Source organism: Pimephales promelas, chromosome 3, assembly GCF_988280905.1.
Source record: "Pimephales promelas chromosome 3, fPimPro1.hap1.1, whole genome shotgun sequence".
NCBI classification, from domain to species: Eukaryota; Metazoa; Chordata; class Actinopteri; order Cypriniformes; family Leuciscidae; genus Pimephales; species Pimephales promelas.
In genome coordinates this window covers 28,690,184-28,715,739 of record NC_142771.1, presented here as the reverse complement: position 1 = coordinate 28,715,739, position 25,556 = coordinate 28,690,184, and the positions used below count along the sequence as shown (strand labels likewise).

The 25,556-nt window shown below is 38.7% G+C and overlaps 1 protein-coding gene and 1 long non-coding RNA gene across 2 annotated transcripts in view; one reads left to right on the top strand and one right to left on the bottom strand.

Annotated features, from left to right (window-relative positions):
- LOC120489399 (uncharacterized) overlaps positions 1-17,110 on the top strand; it is a 71,441-nt gene extending 54,331 nt beyond the window's left edge. The window contains exon 3 of the long non-coding RNA XR_005624767.2: positions 16,827-17,110. This is a non-coding gene — a long non-coding RNA (uncharacterized LOC120489399). The remainder of the gene's footprint in view (positions 1-16,826) is intronic.
- Positions 946-25,556, bottom strand: kcnj19a (potassium inwardly rectifying channel subfamily J member 19a). Its single transcript, XM_039686177.2, has 3 exons — positions 24,529-25,556; positions 11,220-11,436; positions 946-2,160 (listed from the first exon to the last, which is right to left on the bottom strand). Exons 1-3 carry the CDS (start codon positions 25,195-25,197, stop codon positions 1,523-1,525), a joined length of 1,524 nt encoding a protein of 507 aa, XP_039542111.1. The 5' UTR covers positions 25,198-25,556; the 3' UTR covers positions 946-1,522.

Genomic DNA, 25,556 nt, shown 5'->3' with positions numbered 1-25,556 from the left:
TCTCTCATGCTTTCTACTAGTAATCTATACCTCTCTAATTAGTTCTCACACTGCAAAACATCATATTCTTAAGTATTTTTGCCTACTTTTTCCAGTTAAAATATCTAAAAATCATTGAAAATTAAGTTTGAGTTAAATTTACTTGGAAATCAGCAATGCATGAGATGTTAAGACCCTAAGACTTGTTTACAGAGAATGTAGCTTTAATATAGGTGTATTTTTTTCTCTGTATTTTGTATGAATTTGGCAAACACTTTATTCTAAAGTGACTTGCAATGGATTCAGGTTTTTTGTAGATATCAGTTTTTTGATAAATCACTTATTACTTATTTACACTTTTTTTAAGTATAAAAAAATAAATGAGAGTGAAAGCAATCTACTAGTGAAGACAATATATACTTACATTCAAGATATAATAATAATAATAATAACAACAACAATAAATCGTTTTCAGTTTAAGTCAGTACGGTTTTTACATGTTTTTAAAATAGGCATCTTATGTTTACAGAGGCTGCAATTATTTGATCAAAAATACAGTAAAACAGTAATATTTTGAAATATTATTACAATTTAAAATAACTGTTTCCTATTTAGATCATACGTTCATCAATCATTCTAATATGCTGACACATTTCTTCAGAAAGTTAAAAAGCCTTTATTTGAATTGGAAAACTTTTACATTAATAACATTAAAGGGTTAGTTCACCCAAAAATGAAAATTCTGTCAGTATTTACTCACCCTCATGTTGTTCCAAACCTCTATGGGTTTATTTGTTCTGTTGAACACAAAGGAAGATATTTGGAAGAATGTTTTAATCAAACAGATCTCATTCCCCATTGACTATAGTAGGAAAAAATACATACTATGGTAGTCAATGGGGAATGAGATCTGTTTGATTAAAACACTCTTCCAAATATCCTCCTTTGTGTTCAACAGAACAAATAAACACATAGAGGTTTGGAACAACATGAGGGGGAGTAAATACTGACAGAATTTTCATTTTTGGGTGAACTAACCCTTTAGTAACATTAATGTCTTTACGGTCACTTTTGATCAATTGAATTTATCCTTGGTGAATAAGTTTTAATTTCTTAAAAAAAAGAAAAATGTTAATACAATCTTAATGACCCCAAACTATTGAATGGTACTTTATATACAGTTTTAAAATGTTATTTAAGTCATGTTTATCAAGTAAAAACTTGAACTTTGTTTCCACTGTCTTTAGATATTTTAACTTTTAAAACACGTTTTGTTTTTATGGATTTTTAGATGATTTACCGTGAAAGAAGTCAATAAATACTAATTAAAAATAGGCTACACTCATACTTTTTCAGGTCAAGCCAATGCAAAAATTCATTCACTGTGCAGTCAGAAAGTTCACATTACCGTTACTCTACAAGAGTCCTTATTCAGTTCAGAACAAAACTTTAATTTTTCCCTTATCTGGATGTAGTTGTGCTCATCATATATCAACCCTAAAGTACTCTTAGATCAGTACAAAGTTCCAAAAGCACTTCCAGGTCAGCGATCTGCATTCATCCTCCTTAATTTGGCAGGCAGGTTGTCCTCCATTCGGCCTCCAGGCGTGTGTGGAGGAGCGTGCTGGTGTGTGGGGACGACCACTGGGGTGGGAGGCAGACTCCTCTGGTGGAGGTCTCCAGTGGACAAGGCCATGGGCTGGAAACCCACCTTGAGGGCTTTGAGGTGGAATCGTGCCTCTCCGTCAACCTGCCCAGGACTAGAGCTGAGCCGCTGTAGTTTAAGAGGAAGGTCCCCCGTACTCGAAGCCTTTTCGGAGTGCTGCGAGCTCAAGCGTAGCGCCTTCCTCTGCAGATCTTCTCTGCCAGACGAACTCATTTTCTGGAGTTTACTGGGCAGCTTGCAAGAAGCGCTTCCGGGATGCGCCCTTTCCTCGCCCGTTTCCAGGCAGTCCATGGAAAACACTTTCTCGTGGTGCGGCGTGAGCAGGGGAGAGGGGAGCGAGGATTTCTCCTCGTATTCTTTCACGCTGTAGGGTGGCGTGGGCACCTCAAAGGTGCTGTGAAACTGGGAGTAGTCCACACGAAAGAAGCCCTCTTCCAGAGACATGACAGGCAGGAAGCGGTGACCCCACAACACCTCATCTTCCGTGTACGAGGTACGAGCCTGACATGTCATACCTGTGAGAGACGGCATATAATAAACAAGCATTACAATAGAGAAGAAAGGTTTACGGTTGAAACGTATTTCAGATAAGGTGGCTTTCATTGTCAGGTTGACCTGGCCATGGGAATGATTTATACTGCCCTATTCCCTTGTCTTCTTAGAATGTGATTTAAAGACTCTCAGTACATAATGTGCTTGAGAAGGCAGAGTTTTAAGACTCCTGCACCCATAATTCAGCCAGAGGGTCATTCAGTGAGTCATAAACACAGCCCAGCCATAGCTTTACACAGCCTTGCTCTTTCGCTTACAAACCCAGCCAGGAAGACTGAAAACCCAATCTGCGAAGCAATTGGTGTTCCTTAAGAATTCAACTTTCTGCAAGGTAATTCTGTCAGTATTTTCATGGGGATAAACCAAAAAATCAAAAGAGAGATGACAAATGACAATATTATTATAAGTGGGTCAATGAACCAATTTGATCACTGAAACAAGTAAACCAAATCAAGTATTGCAATTAAGTCCACTATAAACCCATATAAGATGGCAAAACTCTTTAGCATTTAAGCATTTATACTCTATATTATGGAAAATCATGCTGGGAAATATAAATCCCAGCCAAGTTTCAGTCTAATTTTAGTTTGCCTAAATTTAAAGAATCAATAATCACATTCGGATTCATTAAAATGTGTCCGTTTTGTGAACTCCTAAGCAAAAGAAAGTTATAAAAGTTCATTTGATTGAACTAATTTGTTTAATTTAGGTTTACACTACTCAAACCAATTCATTATTTTGAGCATTAGGGTTCACACTTTTCAGTGATGCAATTGTTCAGGCATTCACTCAAGTGATTTGTTCAAATCACAGATTTGTGCATGAATGAAACAAGTAACTGAATTCATTCAAATATATTGATTCATTAATGAACAAAATAAGTGATCATAAGTCATTAAATCATTTACTCAACCATTTGTTCAAAACACTGGTTCATTAATGAACGATACATGCAGTTATATGAGTGAGTCGTTGAATCTTCTGTTCCAGTGATTTGTTCACAACACTTGAAAAAACAAGTGATTATGGGTGAGACATTGAATCATTAGGTGTGTTGGACGCATAGAGCTGTGTATGACATCAAAGTACTGTGAGAGCAATTAGAGAGCTAACTATCAGTCGAACACACATCCTCACTCAAACGTTTTGTGCAAAAACGTTGAATCGTTCTTGAATTAAACACCAGTCCTGCGTGTTGACTTCGTCTTACTCATATTCTAGTCAGAATGCGAGTCTGATACTGCTCCATGAGGCTTTGATTATGAGGCGTGTCTTAACAGAACCAGGGAAAAAACAAAATCTACACTCAATTGGTTAGACCTACACCAGTGTTTTTTTTTTTTTTTTTTTTTTATGAACTACGCAAAGTCAACAGTACTCAACTACACGCACACTGGAAGAAATAGTAAAATAACGAGTGTTGCTTCTTTTACTTGGTCCTCCATGAGTGTGACCAAAGGAGAAACCACAACGACCACAGGGTTTTCATTGCGTCCCATCTTCTTAACGACCATCGGAGCCAGCTGATAAATTAAACTTTTGCCGAATCCTGTTGGAAGGACGGTAAACACATCTTCCCGATCGACAAATGCCTTGATTGCAGTTCTCTGTCCGTCTTTTAAAATTAATGCACTGTTGATTTCCCAAGCTCTCTTTGATAACGTGATAATTACGTAACTGCAGATCATCTGTCCATCATCGTATAAAGCCCGCCCTGACAATTTCATTGGCCTGACGTTTTCTGAACCGATCATAATTACGCCTCAATGGATCGAGTCCAGACCGAATATCCCGACCAAAAAATGCTGCAACAGGCTAGCGTGTTGTAGCAAATGCAACATTTAATAATATACATAAAATGTATTTAAGGGGGCCGAAGGCCAATTTAGCTCAAAGGGAAATGATTCATTGATTTGCAATGAATCTATGGAACCGAATCACTGAACCGAGCAAATGACTCGCTTAGAATTCATTTGAACGGGCCGTAATTATAACCAAATCTATAGTGAAACACTATGTCTTAGCAAGGTAACTTTAGATCGAACAGTACAAGACATTAAATGTGCAAACACGACACAAGAAGATTTATCTTTTCAAATATATGGAAGACTTTATTAGCTATTCTAAACACAACTAAACATAATCACGCACACACACACACATTCATACAGTCGCAAAAGGGAAAGAGTGAGTTGGAAAGAGTGAGAGAAAGTTTCAACTTTCTATATGCACGTAAGACATAACCTGAAGGGACCACCAAGCATTAATTTGAACCTTCATTTCTTAGAGAGGTTATTCAATTAACATTAAAGCACCAGTTCAGTTAGAGCCTGGAGTACTTGCGCTTTGTAGTGGCTGAGGGAATTCCCTTTGTCTGCGTCGCGTTGAAGGGGGGGTTTCCCGGCCGGGTCCGTTGCGTGGTTTGTTGTCTTTGAAGTGCAGGGATGGAAGTTTCGTCGCTGGTCACGTGTGATTAGCAAGCGAATGAGAGTCTTTTCCAATTCGAAGCGCGTTGCAAACTTAACTTTGAAACGAGACTTTTACGAAAAAGGAAAGAAAGGAAAGAAATGAAAGTAAGGCGAGTCGGATGGCTTGACTGAGCTGAATTGTAACCCTGATCTTGATGGATTATTCGTCTGCTGGTCGAATTTGGTCTAGTCGATGTAGAAGCATGCGGACATGTTCTTTGTTTCAGAGATAAGCACGAACAGAACACTCTCTTGCTGGTTTTAGAGAGAGGCACGATCTTAACAGTTACAGAACTGAACGAACTGAACTGAACACAAAACAAAAAGACATGAACATAACAAAAACATGAGGTCTTGTTCCTTTGTTCGGATCTTTAACTTAAACTAGTCCAACCTCCAAGAAACTTCAGGCCAATGGGTAATGGCATGATCTCAGGAGGTGGATCTACTTCTTGCTTTATCATAATTTATGCATGGTCTGTGAGCTGGTCTCCAGCACTTAGCAGAGACAAAAGACCATCGTTTTAACCTTATGATAATTATAATCATAAAACAAAACCTTTTACGAAGATTTCAATCAAGCCATCTTTTGAATTACGAGAATACGGTTCGTTTAAGAGCAAACGAGGCATTCACACTTCTAATGGTTGTATAACAATTACAAGAGTTAATAGTTAACAACAATTACATGGTTATTATGTGATCTAAGCATAATAACACATGAAGTGTAGGAACAACAACAATTATGATTGGTTATAGGTCCAAGAATTGTTCTGTGGTGAGTTTATATGATTTTATGTGTGAGATCTCCGATCTCAACCGCAAGGTTACTGCGAGTTCAACTCGTAAGGGGGACGAGGAGATGTGTTCTGTGGAACATCTCTGTCAGGGGATCAAAGGGGTCTTGGTTGTGAGCCTCTCGTTCCACCATTTTGGAGCCCATTTGTCTTAGTAAACATTAACATATTGACACGTTTTTTCCTGTGGCATTCTGTTGCTATCTGCAGGACCATAAAAGTCTTCGGAGGGGGGGGGTTATTGTCCCCCCAAAGCAAACCCTCGGTGCCGTTCTGTGACTCTGGAATGTGGGCTCCAGAACTTGGAGTGTTGAAGCCATGTGAATTAATCCCATGAGAGATTAATTTGATTAAGTTGTGTTTGATTCGCCTCGATTCTCTACAGTGTTGCAGCATAATGAAATGGCATCATTAAAAGTATTTCCATTAAACTGCACTTGAGAGTATTGCAGATAACGTAAAGCAGCAAATTTGTCAAATATATAATAAATAAATATGCATGGGCAGGGGATCTGTATGCAACTTCATCAGTGAAAGGTGTTCCAATCTGCAGAGCTTCTGTGTGCCTACTAATTAGCAGCCCCTAAAACATGAACAAGCCTCAAAAATGAAGGATGAAAATCCCAACAACTCGCTTTCTGTGAGCGTTTCTGCTGGCACGCATCATCCCATGTAATTAAACCAGTTTATGTGACATTAATCACACTCACTGTGTCCGAAATCTCCACTCAAATCCCTACTCCCTACCCCTATATATGGGGTAGGGAGTAGTAGAGCACTATATAGTGAGCTCACCAGCATAATGGAAACACCACTTTCGGACACTACTCGATCGTGTCTCGGTGCCGTTGATCACATCACCTGTCAGCTGGTGCCGAGCCGGCTCTGGCTAAATAGATTTTTTAAAAATAAATACATTACATTATATTGAGCTTATTTCTCCAAAATTTCAAAACTAAAAGTCATTTCTGGCCGTTTCTGTTATAATACGCTACTCCACACATGATTATAACTTATTTTTACGATCTGCGCAATGCATGATGGTATGCAGGGCTTAGGTTAGTGACCATCGGTTGTACACTATTTTTCAAAATGTATTCTGGGATACATTGAGTGGACTATGTAGGGTATAATAATCATCACTATACATCCGGACAGCACTACAAAATGGCGAGCTCACTGTATAGTCCACTATATAGTGAGTAATGGGTGATTTCGGACACAGCTACTGAGAATTCTTTTATTTTGCTGCCGGAGTGATCGTGCTGAGTAGGAGCAGTGGGGTGGCCTGGCTTCAGCTAAAGCCTTAAATGATGGATCAATGCTGGAAAAAATGTTGGGAATTTATCAATTGCTTCACTGTGCTGAAAACAGCTTTTTAAGCTCTTATTTAAAGCAAGACACATTTCACAGTCTTCACAGTAAGACTGCGCAGTACTCTGTCGGCCTACATAATTAGGGTCTTTCTTTCGCCTCTAGTCTGATCTATGGCATTGATTAAAGAAAGCCTATTTCACACTTGCATTAAGTCTATTTAACCAAATTGCACAAATATTTCGTTCTTTGCCATTTCTTATTAGGGTATGCAAATAAGAGAAGATGCACATTAAAGTGAGACATTTTGATTCTGTGAGGTGCAAAAGTTCATGCAAAGCCCTGCCATAAAACTAAGGAATACAGAGCCATAGCTTTGTCTTGTAACATTGAGTCTTGTAAATGATTTACTTGACATTTCTGTCTGCGTCAGGGCTTCAGTGGATCAATAAGCACTTATGAGTACAAGATAGACCTCAGTTCCCCAACAGCAGGGTGGTAAAATCATCACACGACTGTTTGACCTGTTACTGGCCTGACAAGAAATGAATGACTGAATTAAAGGAGTAAAATAGATGGATAAACTGGAGTCTTCCTCTGGTGTGCACTGATATGCTTGATAAGTTTTGTGTCCATCACTGCTGTAATAATGACCATTTCTGACACGTTGTAATGTAATATCCTCCTTCGCTTTGTCTCCATCTCACAACGTCTCTCTGATAGAGCGAGAGTTCAAATTGAAAGGCACCCTGCATGGTGTTTCCATTTTGTCAAAGGTAATTTACAATAAAACAACTAAAAACTGAATTAAATTTCTTCTGAAAAGTTAGAAGGTGTGAAAGAAGTCACAAAAAGAATTTTCTGATAAAAATGGCAGTGCGTTCCGGGGAGTTGCTATGCGGTTGCTAAGGTATTCCAAGTTTTGGTCATTTACCAGTGTTGTTGTTGTTGTTGCTAAAAATCAAAGCTGAAATAAAATCTAAATATTTATACACTTTAACTTATGCACTTTAACCCTTGTGCTGCATTAGATTTTTAACACCGTTGAGTGCATCAAGGACCAAAAATGGCCACATATTAAACATTGCCTAAAATATTATATATTATTATTATTTTCCACTTTTACCAAGTTAAATCTTTTAACCAGCATCAGTCCTCATCATAACTACCAAAAATGTATTCAATTTCAGGATTTTAACCCTTTAATTACCAGTTTTGTTTGCGAAACCATCGATTTGTATAAGAGGAAAAAACACAAAAATTCAATTATTTTCAATAAACTAAATGCAAAGAGAAAACTTTAGATTTGGATTATCACAGTCCCACTTTGCAAAAAATCCCACTTAGCGCGTTAGAGACCAAAAATGGCCACCTATTAAACATTGCCTATTGCCTAAAATAAGGTGCATTTCCACCCATAGGGAATAAATATGTAGTGACGTCATCTGGTGGAATACACTATATAATGCAAATATAATGCTTTTGCTTCAAAATGAAAGGATGTTTGTGCAAAAATCATGTTTCATGTATTACTGACAGCCTCAGATTTAAACAACGTTTTAATGGGTTTCAATGGGCCATTTTTGGTCTTTATGGTGCTGAGTGTTACTATTTGATCTACACAGTGTGTGTTATACATATTTTGAAAAATGGGATCACATTTTTTACATGTATCCAAAAAGTCACAATTTTGCCAAATTTCATACCATTTGCATTAAAACAGCCAAAATGGTCAAAGAAATTAAACTGCAAAAGACCAAAAATGTCCCTAATGCAGCATAAGGGTTAAAGAAAACCTTTATGATAAAGTTTAAATTGAAGAACTAAAAATCCTAAAAATAAAACTGAAATATAAATTAAAGCTAAACAGATAGAAATAAAAAACATCAATAAAAATGACAAAAATCACATAATAAAATGAATAAAACTATGAAAAATATGAAAAAAATATATTTAATTAAAATTCTAAAATAGTGCATAAATGATACAAAAATAAGGTCGCTAACTGTCTCAAGCCTCTAATCTGGTCCACATTAAGTCACTCCTTCAATTTAAATCTATTGTATTTTTAAATTCATTTTAGTGTGAGAAAACTGCTGTCGTCTTCCTACTCCTCTTACATCCTGAAAAGAAAATCCCATTCTGCCGTTCTCAGTTACTTCCTCACTCTCTGCCTGCATAAAAAACATCAGGAACCGATTGACCTCGAGTGAGGTCTGAAGCTCATACCTCAAATTGACAAGCATGTGACTGAAAAAAACGCATTATATCCAAGGCACAGTTAACAGCATTGCTAAAGCACAGACCTGAATGGATGCAATCAGAAAGACAGCTTATTACAACCCACTCGACACCCCAACTGACCTGACTGTATATTATGTGCATTCAGATGGAAAACCAGGACTGAGGGATGTGAGGAAGAATATAGAGAGGTAATCAAGTTTAGAAGGTAAGTGTGGGAAAAGTGATATGTTCACTTCAATTTGATAAATGAATATGAATGATGATAAATAAACACTGCTAAAAAACACTCCTTTTCTTAATTAGTAATTGTGTCATGGTTTCCTATATACATCAAAACATCATTAAAACACAATAAATTTACTTGAGGAGTGAATTTGCATAAGACAGTACTGCTGCATCCCAATTCGCATGCTATCCATCCTAAATAGTATCATAGACTGTAAAAAATATGGACAAAGCGTCTGTGACGTCACGGGAACGGGTTAGAGGCTGTTTATGGGGGGTATGGACAGCGCCATACTGGAAAATCTTTGTAAATACAAAATACAAAAGTTTCAGAATGGATACAGAGGTGGTATGATGTGTTGTGTCAGATCATGGCCGAGACGTCAAATTCACTCGAGTCGGCACAGCTCGTTATCACCTGTCAATCAAAGTTAACCGCCCTTATTTGTCATACATTTTATATCTAAATATGATCTAAACTAACGAGTTAGAAAAAAATTCACCCCCCTCACAGTTGTCAGGCATGCGGAACATATTGAAGATTACAATAAAAGTCCATGGGACCAAACTGTAAACATATGAATTTATGCTGTAAAAACGAATGTTTTAACATGACGTCTATGGATATTTGCTCCCTTTTGGGACCGGCCTCTAGTGGATTTGAGATGTATTGCAGTTTTTCGCACTTCCGGGTCGGCTTCATCTTTCAGATTAGAATGTTGCCGCTTGAATAGTATAGACCCCTTTTTAGTTGGTAAACATGGTGACGTTTTTTTGTGGGTGGAGCTTAGGTGGAGGCAGAACGATCCCTCTGGCCGCTTCACTAACGCTAGTTAGCAAGTATTGTTAGCTTGTTTTTTAACAATGACTGGAGAAAATCCGATATTATCTTAATGTGTAAGGTCACTCAGTGTCCATGACCGCGATTGTTATTTCCAAAAGTTATCTTTAACGGACGGAACCAGATTGGCCGACCCATAGCCGTCTACACACTCACTCAATGCATGGACGATCTGACAGGATTAATGTTACGTTACCTCGGGTGAGTGCCTGACTTCTACACCTACCTTATAGAGAAAACGATCATAAAGAGAAACTGAGGGCATTTAAATCTTTAGATGCCTATATGGTCCTGTACAAGACTTGTGTGTATGATCCGCAGTTCTGCCGAGCCAGCGCCGAGACTACAACAATATAAAAGAGTGACATTACAATGCGATTTTAATGATGTGAATATTTTCTAGAAATAAAAATTCTAGATACAGCATATTAATTTTTTATCAATTCTTGCACCCGACAACACAGCAAGATTACATTTAATAATAGTAACAATAATTTAAGCTCCTTATTATGTAGCCGAATCTGTGCTGGTTTGTATTGGCCGCCTCCAGTTTTCACTTTGTTTTCCCTCCAGCTAGTGCCGTGACGTAACTGTGACGTCGGCGCAAAAGGGGTCTATTCGAAAATAGAATTACCCCCTTGGACTATTTGGTTAGAACTACAAACTATCAACAAATCAAATTATCAACAATTGCAGTGTAGCAGATCGAGTTTCCAAAAACCAAACCATGAACTTTGCCAATAACATGCTAAAACTATTCTGAGTTGTCATGATTGAAATATATTCAAATAGAAAATTGTAAAAATATTTCACAACGTTACTGTTTTTACTGCATTTTTGAACAAATAAATGCAGCCAGCTTTGGTGAGCATAAAATACTAGATTGTTTTGTTATTAATAAAAAAAAGTAAGATTTATGCATACAAGAAAATAACCCCCTAAATATTTTAATTTATTTGCTTAAGGAAATACAGGTACATATTGTTTTAGTAATGTAGAAAAAAAACATTACTATGCAAAATGGCCGAGGGGATGCAAGCAAAGTTGTATTGTAAATAAACTTTTGTGACCACATTCTTAAGCCAAATGAGGTTCCTAAAGGTATGGAGAGTGGAGTGAATAATGCGACTGACCCGTTGTCTCAACAATGCCTTCCAAGATGACGACAATCTCAAACTGCTCATTCATGAGCGAGCGCTGGGACAGGTCGAAGAAAGGGCTCTTGGGATTGATCTCGTGGCAAATGGTGAGGGGAGAGACCAGGAAGAGTTGGTCAGCACCTGTTCCAAAGCCCACATCCAGTTCACACTGATCCAATGGCAGGAACTCGCCCTCCGGGGTCTGACGAGACTGGCAAGAGACATTATCATCATTATGGTCACCATCTTTATATCCATTTTACATTGAAAACTTCAATTTAAAAATTATCCCCTTCAATATCTGAAACAAATTACAGCAGAAACAGTCAAAACAAAAAAAATCAAGGATGGTAAGAAATGGAAAAAGGAAATTGAAAGAAGAATGTCAGCATGTGTATTTACAATTTCTCTGCTGTATAAACTGAATTGTAATCAAACCTAAAATAGTAGAATATATATTGAAATTGAGGGACAAATTCATGCTGTTAGAGTGTAAGGAAAATATTCCTCTCGAGGCAAGTGAAGAGTGAATGGGGGATTTTTGATAAGCATGACTGCTCAGAACAGTGAAATAAAACGCAGACGGAGCAACGGAGGAGGCTGGGGTGAGATAAGAAAATGCCTACAAAGCATTGTCATTTCAACCGTGATTTAAGAAGATAAAGAGAGTCTTTTCGAAAGCGAGTGAAATTTAAGACCTACTGATTTACAGGGCGATGGCAAACTAAAAAAGAGAAGGAAACTCCAATTAGAAGGATATGTTTTTCTACACAGGCTAGTGAGGGGTTTGTGTGGCAAAGGCAGAGGATGGAGCCACACGCAAAGTGGAAGAAATACAAAGTGGAAGAAATTACTCTTACATTCAGTTAGTTGGCAGATGTCCTCATCTCCATATCATCATCTCTCATTACAATGGCCTTACTGGAGCTGTTTAGGCTAAGAGTCTCTCTAAAGGGCCCTACAGCTGTGGAAAGTGGAAATGTGAAGAATGTGGGATGTAAACCAACAACCCTCTATAAATAGGCCCATTACTTAAAACACTCAGAGGGGCATTAAAAAGCTTCATATTCCACATGTAAACCACCACACAAAACTGTCTAGGCATTTCCAATATCTAAATAATCTACTCATCATGGTATCTATGGTGACAAACAAAGCCCATTTACCTATTTATTATTCTGTCCTCCCAGCGATGCTGTAATCTTGTGAACAATTTGTATTTAATAGTGATGGTGATAAGAATAATAATAATTCTGTGGCTGTCCTTAACCAATTAATCCAGTATGGAAAAACAGAGGAGATTGTAGTTGATATAAACAGAAACAACCACAATAACATTGACGATACAGAAACATGAACTAAGGATACTCCGGACAAAACAAATAAAACAAAAATAACAACTTTATCCGACTATTCCTTTTCTTCCTTCTGGGCCTGAGACGAGAGTTCAAGAGATTTCCACGACGCATGCACGAGAATTCTCGTGCAACAAAAACAAGAACGCAATTCTCGTGCATGCGTCGTGGAAATCTCTTGAATTCTCGTCTCAGGCCTACAAGGAAAAAAAGGAATAGTCGAATAAAGTCGTTATTTTGGTTTTATTTCCGCACAAAAAGTATTCTCGTCGCTTGATAAACTTCTAGTTGAGCCACTGTTGTCACATGGAATATTTTTAACATTTTCTTCAATGACTTTCTGGGCCGTTAAGTTTCGATCCCTTAATAGGCAGCCTATGTAGCAGTGATACACATCTCAAATTTAATCAAAAATATCTTCATTTGTGTTCCGAAGAGTAATGAGTAATGACTTAATTTTCATTTTTGGGTGAACTATCCCTTTAAATACAAGAGGAACTGAACAGAAACAGAACAGGTGTGTGGAATTAGGAACTGCAGAAACTACAGGGTGGGTGGGGGTTCTGGAGTAGGACATTATGGGCATGTAAAGGCAAGAACTAGTGGATCCGTTGGTGTGGGAGATACCAAGGAGGGGATGATGGTGAAAGGAGCCAGGGAGGAGTCAGTAGCAGGAGTAGCCATTCTGGGACCCAGAGAGCAGCCAGGACATAGACCCACAGTGGAGTTGAGGAAGGGAGGAGTCATGATGGAGTGGAGACTTGGCGGACAACACCGGGTGGATAACTGATGGTGACGAGGCCAGTGGGAGTTGACCCCTATCCGCTGGCGTAGAGTGACATCGATGGTCCTGGAGGCCGAGGCGGATCCAGAGTAAAGAGTGTCCGAGGTGGAGCCAGGGTGCAGAGGACTAAGGTGGAGCCAGATGGAAGGCAGAGTCAGATGAAGCCGAAATGGGTGGAGAGACGCAGTGCAGCGGTTGGATCAGAAGTCTGTCGCACAGGCAGAGCGATGTCTGACCAAAGCGGAGCCAGAGGGAGCCCGGTGAACCCGCAAGGACGATGGTGGATGGTGGAGCCAAGTGAGGAGCCAAGGCATAGCAGTTAGGTCAACAGACCGAGGTGAAGTGACTGAATCAGCTGTTGGAAGCAGAGCCGAGGGATCCCCTTTACTCAGTGGAGCTGGAGACCGGAAGGCCTGAGGTAAATCCACACTTTGGAGAGGAGTCAGAGGACAAGCCGAGAGGCTGAAGGGAACCAGCAGAGGCGGGGCTGGGGAACTGGCTGTTTTTGGATGAGGAGGCGGGAGAGGAAGGCTGGGCGGTCACTCTGGAGACACAGGATACTTTGAGCTGGGCGGAACCACAAGGGATGTGAGAATCATGGAAAAAATTACCTCCTCCAATTCCTCTAAATAATTTCCAGAGGCCAGGTACAGGTCATCCACACTGGCGGGGATGTAGGCAGGGCTTCACCCCATTCCCTCAAACTGCAGTCCGTCATGGGCAGCGTGGACGGCTGGCTGGGCTCTGGGTCTGGAGAGGGGCTGGTGACGCCCTCCTCAGCAGAGCAAATGGTGCATGGGGACACGCAGTTCACCATCACCCAATCCACAAACTCGGCAATATTCCCCTAAGGACCCACACCTGCTGTACTTTCAGGCTGGTATGATAGAAGAAATTTAATGAAAATGAATGAAGCACACCAGATATAAAAATCTGACACTACACAATTACACATACAAATCATCTTTGTGTACAAATCTGTGTGCAGCTGAACAGATAGGTGAAGAAAGGCAAATATGTATTTATAAAGCATGCGATGAATCTATTGAGTTGCTAGGTGAGTTTGAACTCTTGTTGAAAGGAAGGCTGGCTGGACAGGGCCTATTACTCCTGCATCCAGTGCACCCAAGCATGAAAATTTAATAGTGCTCATACAGACATAGTATGACATTTCTCTATCTCTCTCTTACCCCATTATTCTCTCCATCTCACTCTTATTGCTCTTTCTCTCCTTGTCATGTACTTTCTCTAGCAAACACGTTCTTGACCAGGCTAAGAAATCAGGGCAAACTCTGAAAATATGTCTGGTTTTCATGGCATCATAGCAGGAGATGGCATAATGAATTTGTGGTTGAACCACCAGCCTTGGATTTGATTTTATTGGATTGTCAGTTGACTTAATTAAAGCTTTAATGTGGGATTGATCCAGTAACCGGTATGGCTGGGTGATCCATTGACTAGGTTGATCGATTACAGCATGAACAATTAACACACCAACAATTAGCAAAACAGCATATTGAGTGTTAACTGTTATTTAATTATTCAAGGGGGATTTTGATCTCTTTTTATTTATTTTTTTGACCAGATAGAATTATGATGATGTAAAACTTTAACCTCTTGAACTTTAACACACACAATCATTTCTACACATACAGTAGATACTCTTGTGCACACATTTCCGCCTCAGAAAAAGAGTAGAAAATAAACATTCTTTTGAAATTACACCATCCCACACACACACATACACATACGGATACACAACCTTCACCCACACAGAGGTTCTGGTGCCGCAGCACTAAGTGTCTTCTCAACTCTTTTTCAACCCACAAGGAGCACTTTCACAGTGAAGTCTATATATCACACCAACTATATATCCAGTGTATCCCAGCTCTCTCTCTCTCTCTCTCTCTCTCTCTCTCTCTCTCTCATACACACACAACATTTCTGCCAAATATCGATGTGCCTACTACTTTTTATTTAGCACCACTCCTGTCTTCTATCCCATGGTTGTCTTTCATCCAGTTGCCTGGACTGGTTTTTGGGAGTAAAAATGATTTTTGAAAGGTCATGTGACACTGAAGACAGATGTAATATCAATAATAACAACACAGTTACAATAACTTTATTACTATTCTTACAGTATTTTTAATCAAATACATCAAATCAATATCAAAAACATTAAAACTGACTTACTGACACCTTACTGACCCCATACTTTTGAATGGTATTGTATGTCTACTTTTTATGTTAATGCAGCTTTTTACAATTGTTTTGAAGTCAGACACAGTAAGTTAAGTGTTAAATTATAAAAAGGATAGTTCACCCAAAAATGTCATCATTTACTCATCCCCGTGTTGTTCAAAACCTGTATGGGATTTTTTCTTCAGTTGAATATATAAAGAATGTCGGTAACCAGACAGTTTGATTACAACATTCTTCAAAATATCTTCTTTGTCTTCAAAAGTGAAAAATCATAAAGGTTTGGAACAACTTAGGTAAGTAATGACAACATTTTTGGCTGTCCAATTTAGTTTTTATTTTGTCACCTTTAAGTTAACCATCATTGTTTTGTGTTATATTTGTGTAAAATTATATATATATAATTTTCACATAATAATATAACTTTACTTTGTGATGTTATTATTTTTTATTAGTTTTACAGTAAGTTTTCCATACAATGCCTAAAGAGGGGTACTGCCATTATACATAGTGCCATCTTTGCTATTTTTGGCACTAAAAGGTAGTGCTGAGATGAGTTTAGAAAGAGTCAACCACATCACCTCCCTTCCAAACCTGTCACCATACTTTTGATTGTTGCTCTGATTTTTGGTATGTAAAATACAGACCCCATGGTTCATTGGGAGGTTTGTGGCATTGAGTATGAATGTTATGATACTGTTTTCCAGCTGGTCATTTCAACACAAACTTTCTGTTGCTTTCTTCTGCTCTTGTTTTTCTTTTTACTCCTGTCTCTTTAAGTTACGCTTGAAAAGACAGATTACTGAGTTCAAGGAGATGAGCGGAGATTACACATACATGACCTTTCCTGCACATTTCAGGAAAACACAGCCAAGTACAGACATTCACGCAGAATCACAGTGGGCAGTGGTGATAATCTTAAACTGCATATGAGAAAGTTATCTGAATAAGATGTGAAGTGATTAGATGTTTGCATGGGTCTGTAATGCTAATAAGCATTGTAATGCTTATATTAATACTGATTGATGTCAAGCTAAAGGCTGTACTCATCTTAATTCAGTATTCATTGACTTTTAAGGCACAGAGCTAGCCAAAGAAATCTTAAAAAAGCACCTCCATGATTAAAGTGAAAAAGCTGTTATTCAAATAGCCATTTGAATGTGTCTGTGTGCACAAACGCTCATCTGTGTGTGTTAACCTTCATCTGTTTATGTGTGCCTAGACTAAAGGGCTGCCATGATCTAACGTATCATTATTCTTCAGGAAAGAAGAGGAGAAATAGAAAGGAGTCTCTAAAAGAAGAGGGAAACCATGGCTCAAATCCTCTTCAGCAGGTACCAGCAGCCATCCGTTTGACTCAGTCGTGCATGGGTGAATTAAAGCTGGGATTTCACTGCTTTGCCTTCCTCTGACTCACAGTGGCTTTGACAGCAGGGCTGTGGGGCTGTGCATGTGAATACTCACATGTAAATAGATGGCTTTCACACTGTTAATTTAAATTTAATTTAAACTGGTATAAATGTATTGAGATGACCAGTGTAATCAGAATAAAATAGCATTCAACAGAATAACACATCTATTCTATTCTACCCTGTCAGATTCAATTACGTTGCATACAACTACATTTTATGCAATCTATATCTATCTATCTATCTATCTATCTATCTATCTATCTATCTATCTATCTATCTATCTATCTATCTATCTATCTATCTATCTATCTATCTATCTATCTATCTATCTATATTATAGAACTAGGCCTAGAGTAGAATATAACATTATATATATATATATATATATATATATATATATATATATATATACACACAGTATATCTATAAATTATATGTAATATATCTATACTGTACATAAACTCACTGTACATAAACTCTATAGAACATTGTTGTAGACTTCTTTGTTCTTTGTTGACATTGTTCCAGACTTCTCTACTCAATTTCAGAACAAAATCAATAGAAAAAAATCAATAGAATCAATACAGAGTTAACAGAATTGTATCATTACTGAGTAATTCAAACAAAAACGTGGCTCCTGCATTCATTTTTATTTTTTATTCTCTCTCTCTCTCTCTCTCTCTCTCTCTCTCTCTCTCTCTCTCTCTCTCTCTCTCTCTCTCTCTCTCTCTCTCTCTCTCTCTCTCTCTCTCTCTCTCTCTCTCTCTCTCTCTCTCTCTCTCTCTCTCTCTCTCTCTCTCTCTCTCTCTCTATCTATCCTCTGTGGAATTACACAATTAAATGCACATACATTATATAGACTGTGTAATGTGCACCCCTGAGGATCTTATACTGATGAAGGCCATACACATATAACGTGTGTATAAAACTCATCCATCTGTATCACTGCTAGGTCACATGTCCCCAACGCCTGTCAGTGACAAGACAAATAACATCTTGTCCACTTCACATTTCATGCATCACTGCCAGCCCTATAACACACATGCTCAACACACCGAAGAATACATATTCATACATAGGTATAAATAAGTCCCAGGATGCCTGTGCCCCATTATAAACATACTCTTGTGATGAGACCTTTATACAATACACACCCACGCAATCAACTTTCTGTACAAGCTGACTTCTGAGTCAAAGCGTGTCATCGAATTATCTGCAATTAACTCACTCACACATGTGACTGCACAACAGAAAAGATCTGTTTGTTCAAACAAATCCAGCTGAACTGCAGTGGGAGCGTGTTTCATCTCAGTTTTTATGAGGTTACTTGTACAATTAGCAGTTTGTTATCATGTCTAACCTCTACTGTGTGTGTGTGTGTGTGTGTGTGTGTGTGTGTGGTCTGACAAGAATAGGTTCAGCTGTAAAATGTAAATGGCTTTTTAAATGTAAATGGATAATAACATCACCTTGTAAATTTAATTTACATGAGAATGAATCTGTGTTAATTAGTGATGCACGATATGCAGCCACTATATCCAAAAATTTGGATTTGGATTTAGATTAATTGGCCAATATTCCGTTTATCGCCTTACAAATAAAAATAATTAATGGTTCTCGGTATTGGCCAAAATGTTCATATTTGATCGAATCCATGATGCCACCATGTTTCTGAACAAGATGTCCAGGACCTCTGGCAGAAAATTGCCAAAAAAGCTAATATTTTTTTTTCAAAAGATTTGATTAAAAAAAAAAAAAAATATATATATATATATATATATATATATATATATATTATTATATTATATATATATATATATCAAAAGGATAAACCATGTAGATTTATTTTTAACAGCATCTTTCATCATATTTACAAGGGGGCGAATAATTCTGACCAGCAGTATGGCATTCTAAAAGGTACGCTCAAGTGTGCTCTATTCTATTCTATTCTATTCTATTCCATTCCATTCCGTTCCATTCTATTCTATTAATTGATACTCCTCCTCTCATCTCTGGCTCATGTTTCTCATTGAGTTTTCCTCATTTCTTCCATGTTGCATTAGAATACTCTTAGAAACACAAGGCTAAACACAATTTCTCTTCCTCGTTTCCTTGTTTTTTTTTTCTTTTTTGTCCCTTATTATAACGATTTGTTTTCCTTTCATCTCTCTGCTCTTTTCATCTGTTCTTTTTTCCTCTTCTCTCTGTACTCTGTTTATTAATTCACAAACAATAGAGACAGTGACTCAGGGTGAGAGGAAGGTTGATAGATATATTTCATTTGTTTGGAACTGAAGATAAAATAAGCAGATGGGGGGAAATCATGGTGATGTTTCTCTAAAATTAGAGAACATGGAAAGATCTCTCATTAGTTTAATAATACATAAAAATGCAGTTCATGGCTTTGCAATGACATGAGGGCAAGTAATGTCTGGACATATTCATTTTTAAGTGAATTATCACTTTTAGCGAAAATGTAAGATAAACTTGTGAGAGGTTCCAAAGGTGTATATGTGTGTATAATATATACTCACAAAACTCAACACAATATGTCTTGAATCCACTGAAAACGTTCGTGTTTAATCATAGAATGTGAGTGTGCCTCTTTAAGTGTGCACTACAAAAGCATGATCAATATTATCAAAGCACACACAGCAGGATGAGGCATGATCTGACAAAAGGTGACTGGGAATGACTGTGTGTGTGTCTGTGTGTGTCTGTGTGGGCGACTGAGTCTAAATGGACAGGATATGCCGGCTTTAACAAGAAAGAAAGAGAGGGAGAGAGAAAGAGAAAGAGAGAGAGTATGTGATTAAAAAGCACAAATCAATGCCACCTATAGGTTTTCTTAAGTGTCAAAGGCTATGTTTTATCTGCAGGCAAATCAGTTTTTTTTTGTTTGTTTTTTTGCAAATCAGATCTTTTCAGGCAGACTGTCCCCATTACTAATTAAAAATGATCAAATAAGATTTGTGTGTACAGACATAATCAACCTATCTGCATGGTTTGCTTTTGTAACGGCGTAGTGTACCAACGCGTGACGAGGCTTTCAAAACCTATGCCTTTAAAACTGTTCTCCAAATAAATGCCATGCTGAACTCCTCAGTCACACAATAAAAACTCAGCGATGGAGGAGACTGGTATTGTGATGTTCGGTGCTGTAGTCACAGCATATCTTTGGACATACCGTCTGTCTCTAAAAAAAAAGTATTTTATTATATATATATATATATATATATATATTTAACATACTGTATATTTTAATAATGTGCTGTGCCTATGTTAAGGGTTCTTTTAAATAAGCCACATATTGCTTAACATAAAATACTGATGAGAACAGAGTTAAAGACACTATGCAGGAATTCCTTTTATGTCAAACAGCGACCCCTGGAGTCGCTGTGGAGTACTTGTACTTAACGTTACTGTCGTAAATACCACTCACGCAGAGCGTCTCTGCACTCACGGCCTGATACTCCTCTGTTATGTGAAGGTACAAATGTTGCATAGTGTCCCTTTAAATAAGAGATCTAGGGGGTGTTTAAGGGTAGGCCTACTATGATATTAGACTGCATAACCTATAATAAAAGATAATGAATTTCAAACCTGGACCAAACATTTTTTTCAAAGCTCAACAGTCTGTCAGTAGTCTTTAGTCTGCCACTAAAAAACGGCGTGTTGTGGTTCTGGTACACCAGCCATGTTAACGAAACGAATGAATGAAAAATTTGCTTATCTAAATTCGCGCCTATATCTTTGTAGAACTTCAAAAAAAGAAAGCTGAAAGATGCTGCAGCCAATGAGCCGCCTGCGGGGGCGGACTCAACCTCCACGGACAGTTTTTAATATTTTATCAGACAATAAATACTCAAGATTTTGCTTTAGTATAATTTTCAGGACAACTGGGGCCGGATTTGGGAGAACAGCTTATGGCGCTTTTCCACTACACAGTACCAGCCCGACTCGACTCGGCTCGACTCGCCTTTGTTTGTTTTTCCACTGTGTAAAAGTTATACCTGTTCCTGCTTTCAGGTATTTTTTTTAGTACCACCTCTGGCGAGGTTCTGAGTGAGCTAAGGCGATACTAAAATGTCACGTGAAAACAATGCCAACAGCTGATTGGTCAGAGAGAATCGTCACCATTCACTGCGTCATCATTACACGCGCCAGATGGAGCATCCAGAATAACCCCGCTATTTTTATATAGTTTGGCCAGAGATAGTTACTAACTTACTACTAGTATTACGGCAACTCGGAAGAATAAGCCGTGGTCAAACGAGAAGGTGCAGACTTTCCTTTGTTTGGTGGCCGAAGAGAGGATCCAGCGAGAGACTGATAGGGCAATGAGGAACGAAAGGCATCGCTATGACAACCGGGTACTATTTCTGGCGGTACTGTCTGGAATGGAAAACGGAACGAAAAGCGAGCAGAGTCGAGCCGAGTCGAGTCAAGCTGGTATTGGTAATGGAAAAGCGCCATTAGATTTCGAGACGTCTGGTCACCCTATGTGGCGGCGCGCGCACGCAGTCTCACTTGGACGCGCTCTTCAATTTATCCCTGTTGCGGACTCTATCTATTCACTCCGTTGAAATTAGAAAATGAAATGCACTGACTTAGAAATATTTACTTACTAGTCCATCAACAAGATCATTAGGTCAGCATCACTGTTGCATTCAGTGCTGCTTTTTTAGCTCATGCCAAAGATTCATAGATGAAAAGCCCCATCTATGGAAAAGCCTGACTGAGTGGGACTCTTGTCCAGTTCCTTGTGTGGTCAGATTATCTTTTCCTTTTCCTAGTCTCTTCTGACCATGTTTTCTTTGCTTTTCAATCTTCGAATATCGTGCCTGGAAAGTGTCTTAATGCCTCATGTTGTTGTTGATGTGTGTGACGTCGTTGCCGTAAAGCATGTCGTGATTCTCGCGAGATTCGTCGGGGGCGCTCCTATTAAACTTGCATTGCTGTTTTCTCCAGTGCCACCCCCCCCCCACCCCCGCCCAAGCTTTAATACCAGAATGATTCCCCCTACTATGAGTTTGTTTACCGCCGAAATGACTTTGAAGCTGTTATATTAAGGTATAATTCTTGCATAGTGTGCCTTCAAGGTTATGAGCGATAGGGGCGAAGAGAAATTAATTTTTTTCCAATTTATGTTCGCATTTCATCACTCTCTTACTCTTTATTGAGTCAGTTTTCTGGCTCTTCATTTTGCCTTCTTATACTCCCAATAAACCCAATCATCTTTCCTTCTATTTTGTTCCCTGATGCCTTCTCTCAACTTTATACTATTCTGGCAAACCTTTCACTTTCTCCCACTTACTTTGCCTTCTTTGTTTATCATCAAGAGAAAAACTTCACGGTAGCCTAAACCGACAGTCTGCCTCATTAAGTATTATTATTAATCACTTAATTAGTGTGAGCTCTGTGAATGATTTTTGAGAGGGCCTGAGAAGCCATCCATCCATATTGAAGAATATTCACCTGCTTTAACTCTGTAATTGTTCTGAGAGCTGAGATCAGTTATCCTAACATTATTATACTGGATAGATCCAGGTTATCTCACAATTTCAAGGCATATGAGCCATAAAGGTTTTGTTCTATTACACTGACCACCTTATCAGCAGCCCTTTGACTGACAATCATCAATTACAGGGAAGAAATCTTATTATGTGATGGTTTTGTCAATGTGTCAACTTTCCATATTCATTTAATTTTAAGCCTGTTCCATTGACCGAGCTGATGTGGAACAGCAGACACACTCACACAGAAGCTTCAAAACGTATAGTGTTTGAACGCATACTATACTTCTACTTGAGCTGTTAAGCTTGATCTTCCAGAAAAAGCTTCCAATGACAAGAACGATTCCTCTCCACCTCAGAATATATTTTGTACAACTCCAGCATTTCACTCTCGCGCACACCTGTAATTATGCTGCATTTTCTAAAGCATGCTTGAGGCCACAAAAAAGAAAGAAGAAAATCCTCCTTCACAAGTGTGCAAATGCAGATTTTCCGGCATCTCTCTGGCTGTGACCTCAGCTCTCGCAGGAGTCTTAGAGAGGCTTATGAGCTCAAAATCCAGAGACATTTTCTGTACTTTTTGCATTTGGGAACAAACCCTCTCAAGCCGACAGAACTGTGCGCTGTCGTGGAACCGCCATTTAATTACAGAGCAGGTCGGTTTAAATGTCTTCGGTTACAGAGACAGATGTTGGACACAGTCAGTCATCTGTAAAACTCTTTTATCCAAGCCTTTTGTCACTGGAGTCTCATCTCATTCAACTGTAACGATGGCTGTCTGTGTCGAGATTACAATAATAAAATGTCACGCCTTTTCATGTATCACTGGTAATCAGTTGTGAAGGGGGGTACCTGTGCGCCTCAAATTTCCAGCTACACTGCTATCCCGTTAAATCATATTTCACAGGTCCCTTGATTGTCACTTATTCTCAACAAGCTTTGCTCGCCATGCTTTCTCTGACAGAGGACAGCGAATAATGAACTAACTCAATGAACCATGCCTTACAGCAGGCCAGGGATTCATACACTTTTTGTCAGTCAAACCTCTGGCATAAAAAATGTAGGCCTACTCCTTTTAGTTAATATTTTATTCATTCAACATGTTGGCAAGAAAACATGAAATATATATTATTTATTTACATATTTATGATTTAAGTAATTATTAGCTTTTCAACTCTAACACCCCCCCCCGCAGTTCCCTTACTAACCCCAAGGGACCCTAGTTTGGGAAACCCACAGAATTCAGAGCCAAAGGCATTTTAAAGTGTATATCCTTAATGCTATTAATATTTGCACTGTCATACAACTGAATAATAATAATAATAAAAAAACTGAATAGCAACAATTTGCTTAATATGACAAGGTGTTAAAATCCTTGAATCATAGTCCCAGCAACATAATTACGAGTTGTTGCATTATTACACATTGGCGCATAAAAGAAACTGCAAAAGAAACTTGTATGAATGGAACTGTAAAATAATTGTTTTCAAACAGCTTGCTGATTTAAAGATAAAATTAGCAACACCTACATACTGTGTGGATTTTTTTTAAACCAGACAGTGTAAAAATTACAATAAATTACTAAAATAAACTGTAAATTGGCTAACTATGGCTACAACACACGATTAATATTATACTATTACTGAACAATATTGTTTAAAAGGTTTTAAGTAAAAAGGTAATCACATAATAATTTAATACACAGAAGTATCCATTTGTTGTGAGTAATGTTGGAGTGTTTAATGTTACATTTTATGCCATTTAGTTAATAGTATAATATGAATATAGCCTACAATATTTGTGTATAGCCTAGCTACCTAATTCCACTAGTGATTAGAAAAAGGCTGTTTATAAATGTACTGTATTTTACACATGGCTAAGGTTAAATAAAACGAGCGCCTAATGAGAATGAGAGATGATGACACAAGTCTAAAATTCTGCATTTCTTTTAAAAAGTGTATTTTGCGCTCCACTGAATTGTGTAATAGCTGTGAACGGATTCTAAAGGCCAACTGTAAGAGTGCAGTGTGTTTTCACCTTTATGAGTTTACACCTGATTTGCGCGGACACCATATGGCTGTTCCTCAGATTTCCCACGCGGAACATTAAGCAGAGTTTCCCGTCTCGCTGTGAGATCACCGAGTCCTGGCTGAACATGAGCGTCTCCGCGCGCTTCTTGGGCTGAGACATCTTAATGAACATACAGCCGATGAGAAACGCGTCCACTATCGAACCCAGCAGAGACTGGAACAGGAACAGGATTATGCCCTCAGGGCACTTCTCAGTTATATAGCGGTAACCGTAGCCAATGGTCGCCTCGGTCTCAATGAAAAAGAGGAACGCTGACGGGAAGTTGTAAACATTTGCGACGCACGGAGTGTACGAAGCGTCACGGCCATGATTTATGTCCCCTCTTATATAGGCGATGATCCACCACATCGAGGCCATGACCAGCCAGGCGATGGTGTAGGTGAGGATGAAGATGAGAAGGTTCCAGCGCCACTTCAAGTCCACCAGCGTGGTGAACAGGTCTGACAAATAGCGGCTGGTCTCTCCGCCGAGGTTCCCGTGCTGGACGTTGCAGCGTCCGTTCTTCTCCACAAAGCGCTGGCGCTTCTTCTTCACCGGCGCGATGGGGAAAGTCGCGGCTCTGTTCGTGTTCACCACCTGGTAGTCCTCTCCAAATTTACGCCTTAGCGCTGCCATAACTTCAGCACGTTTGTTTCATGAAAACGGTGGGAAGGGGTTCATAAGTTTAGAAAAAACAAAACAAAAAGGAAACTTACTTTCTCTGTAGCATGGCTTTGGTGCCTTTTTCACTTTCAAAAGTAGCTGACAAGGTCGCCAGGCAGGGCAATATCTCTGCCAAGTTTCCCCCCACCCTCCTTAATCTGGACTGTAAAATGTAGTCCGGAAAGCTGAAGGTGCACCCCTGCTATAATGTCAGTTTACTGTGGCATTGCTCTAGTCTCTCTTCTGGTCGGGTTTCTCTGGATGTCCATATGAAGTGCACGGGCTGTGTTCTCTGAACACTTTCAGCTCTTCTGCACATGATGTGGCATGAA

Bases quoted from the DNA above. Each gene is read 5' to 3' on its own strand.
- kcnj19a (XM_039686177.2), bottom strand. From the start codon at position 25,197: ATGGCAGCGCTAAGGCGTAAATTTGGAGAGGACTACCAGGTGGTGAAC. The intron at 11,437-24,528 runs GTGAAAACACAC...GTCTCTTGCCAG, and splicing joins TCAGGTGTAAACTCATAAAG to TCTCGTCAGACCCCGGAGGG. The intron at 2,161-11,219 runs GTCAGTCGCATT...CGTCTCTCACAG, and splicing joins AGGCATTGTTGAGACAACGG to GTATGACATGTCAGGCTCGT.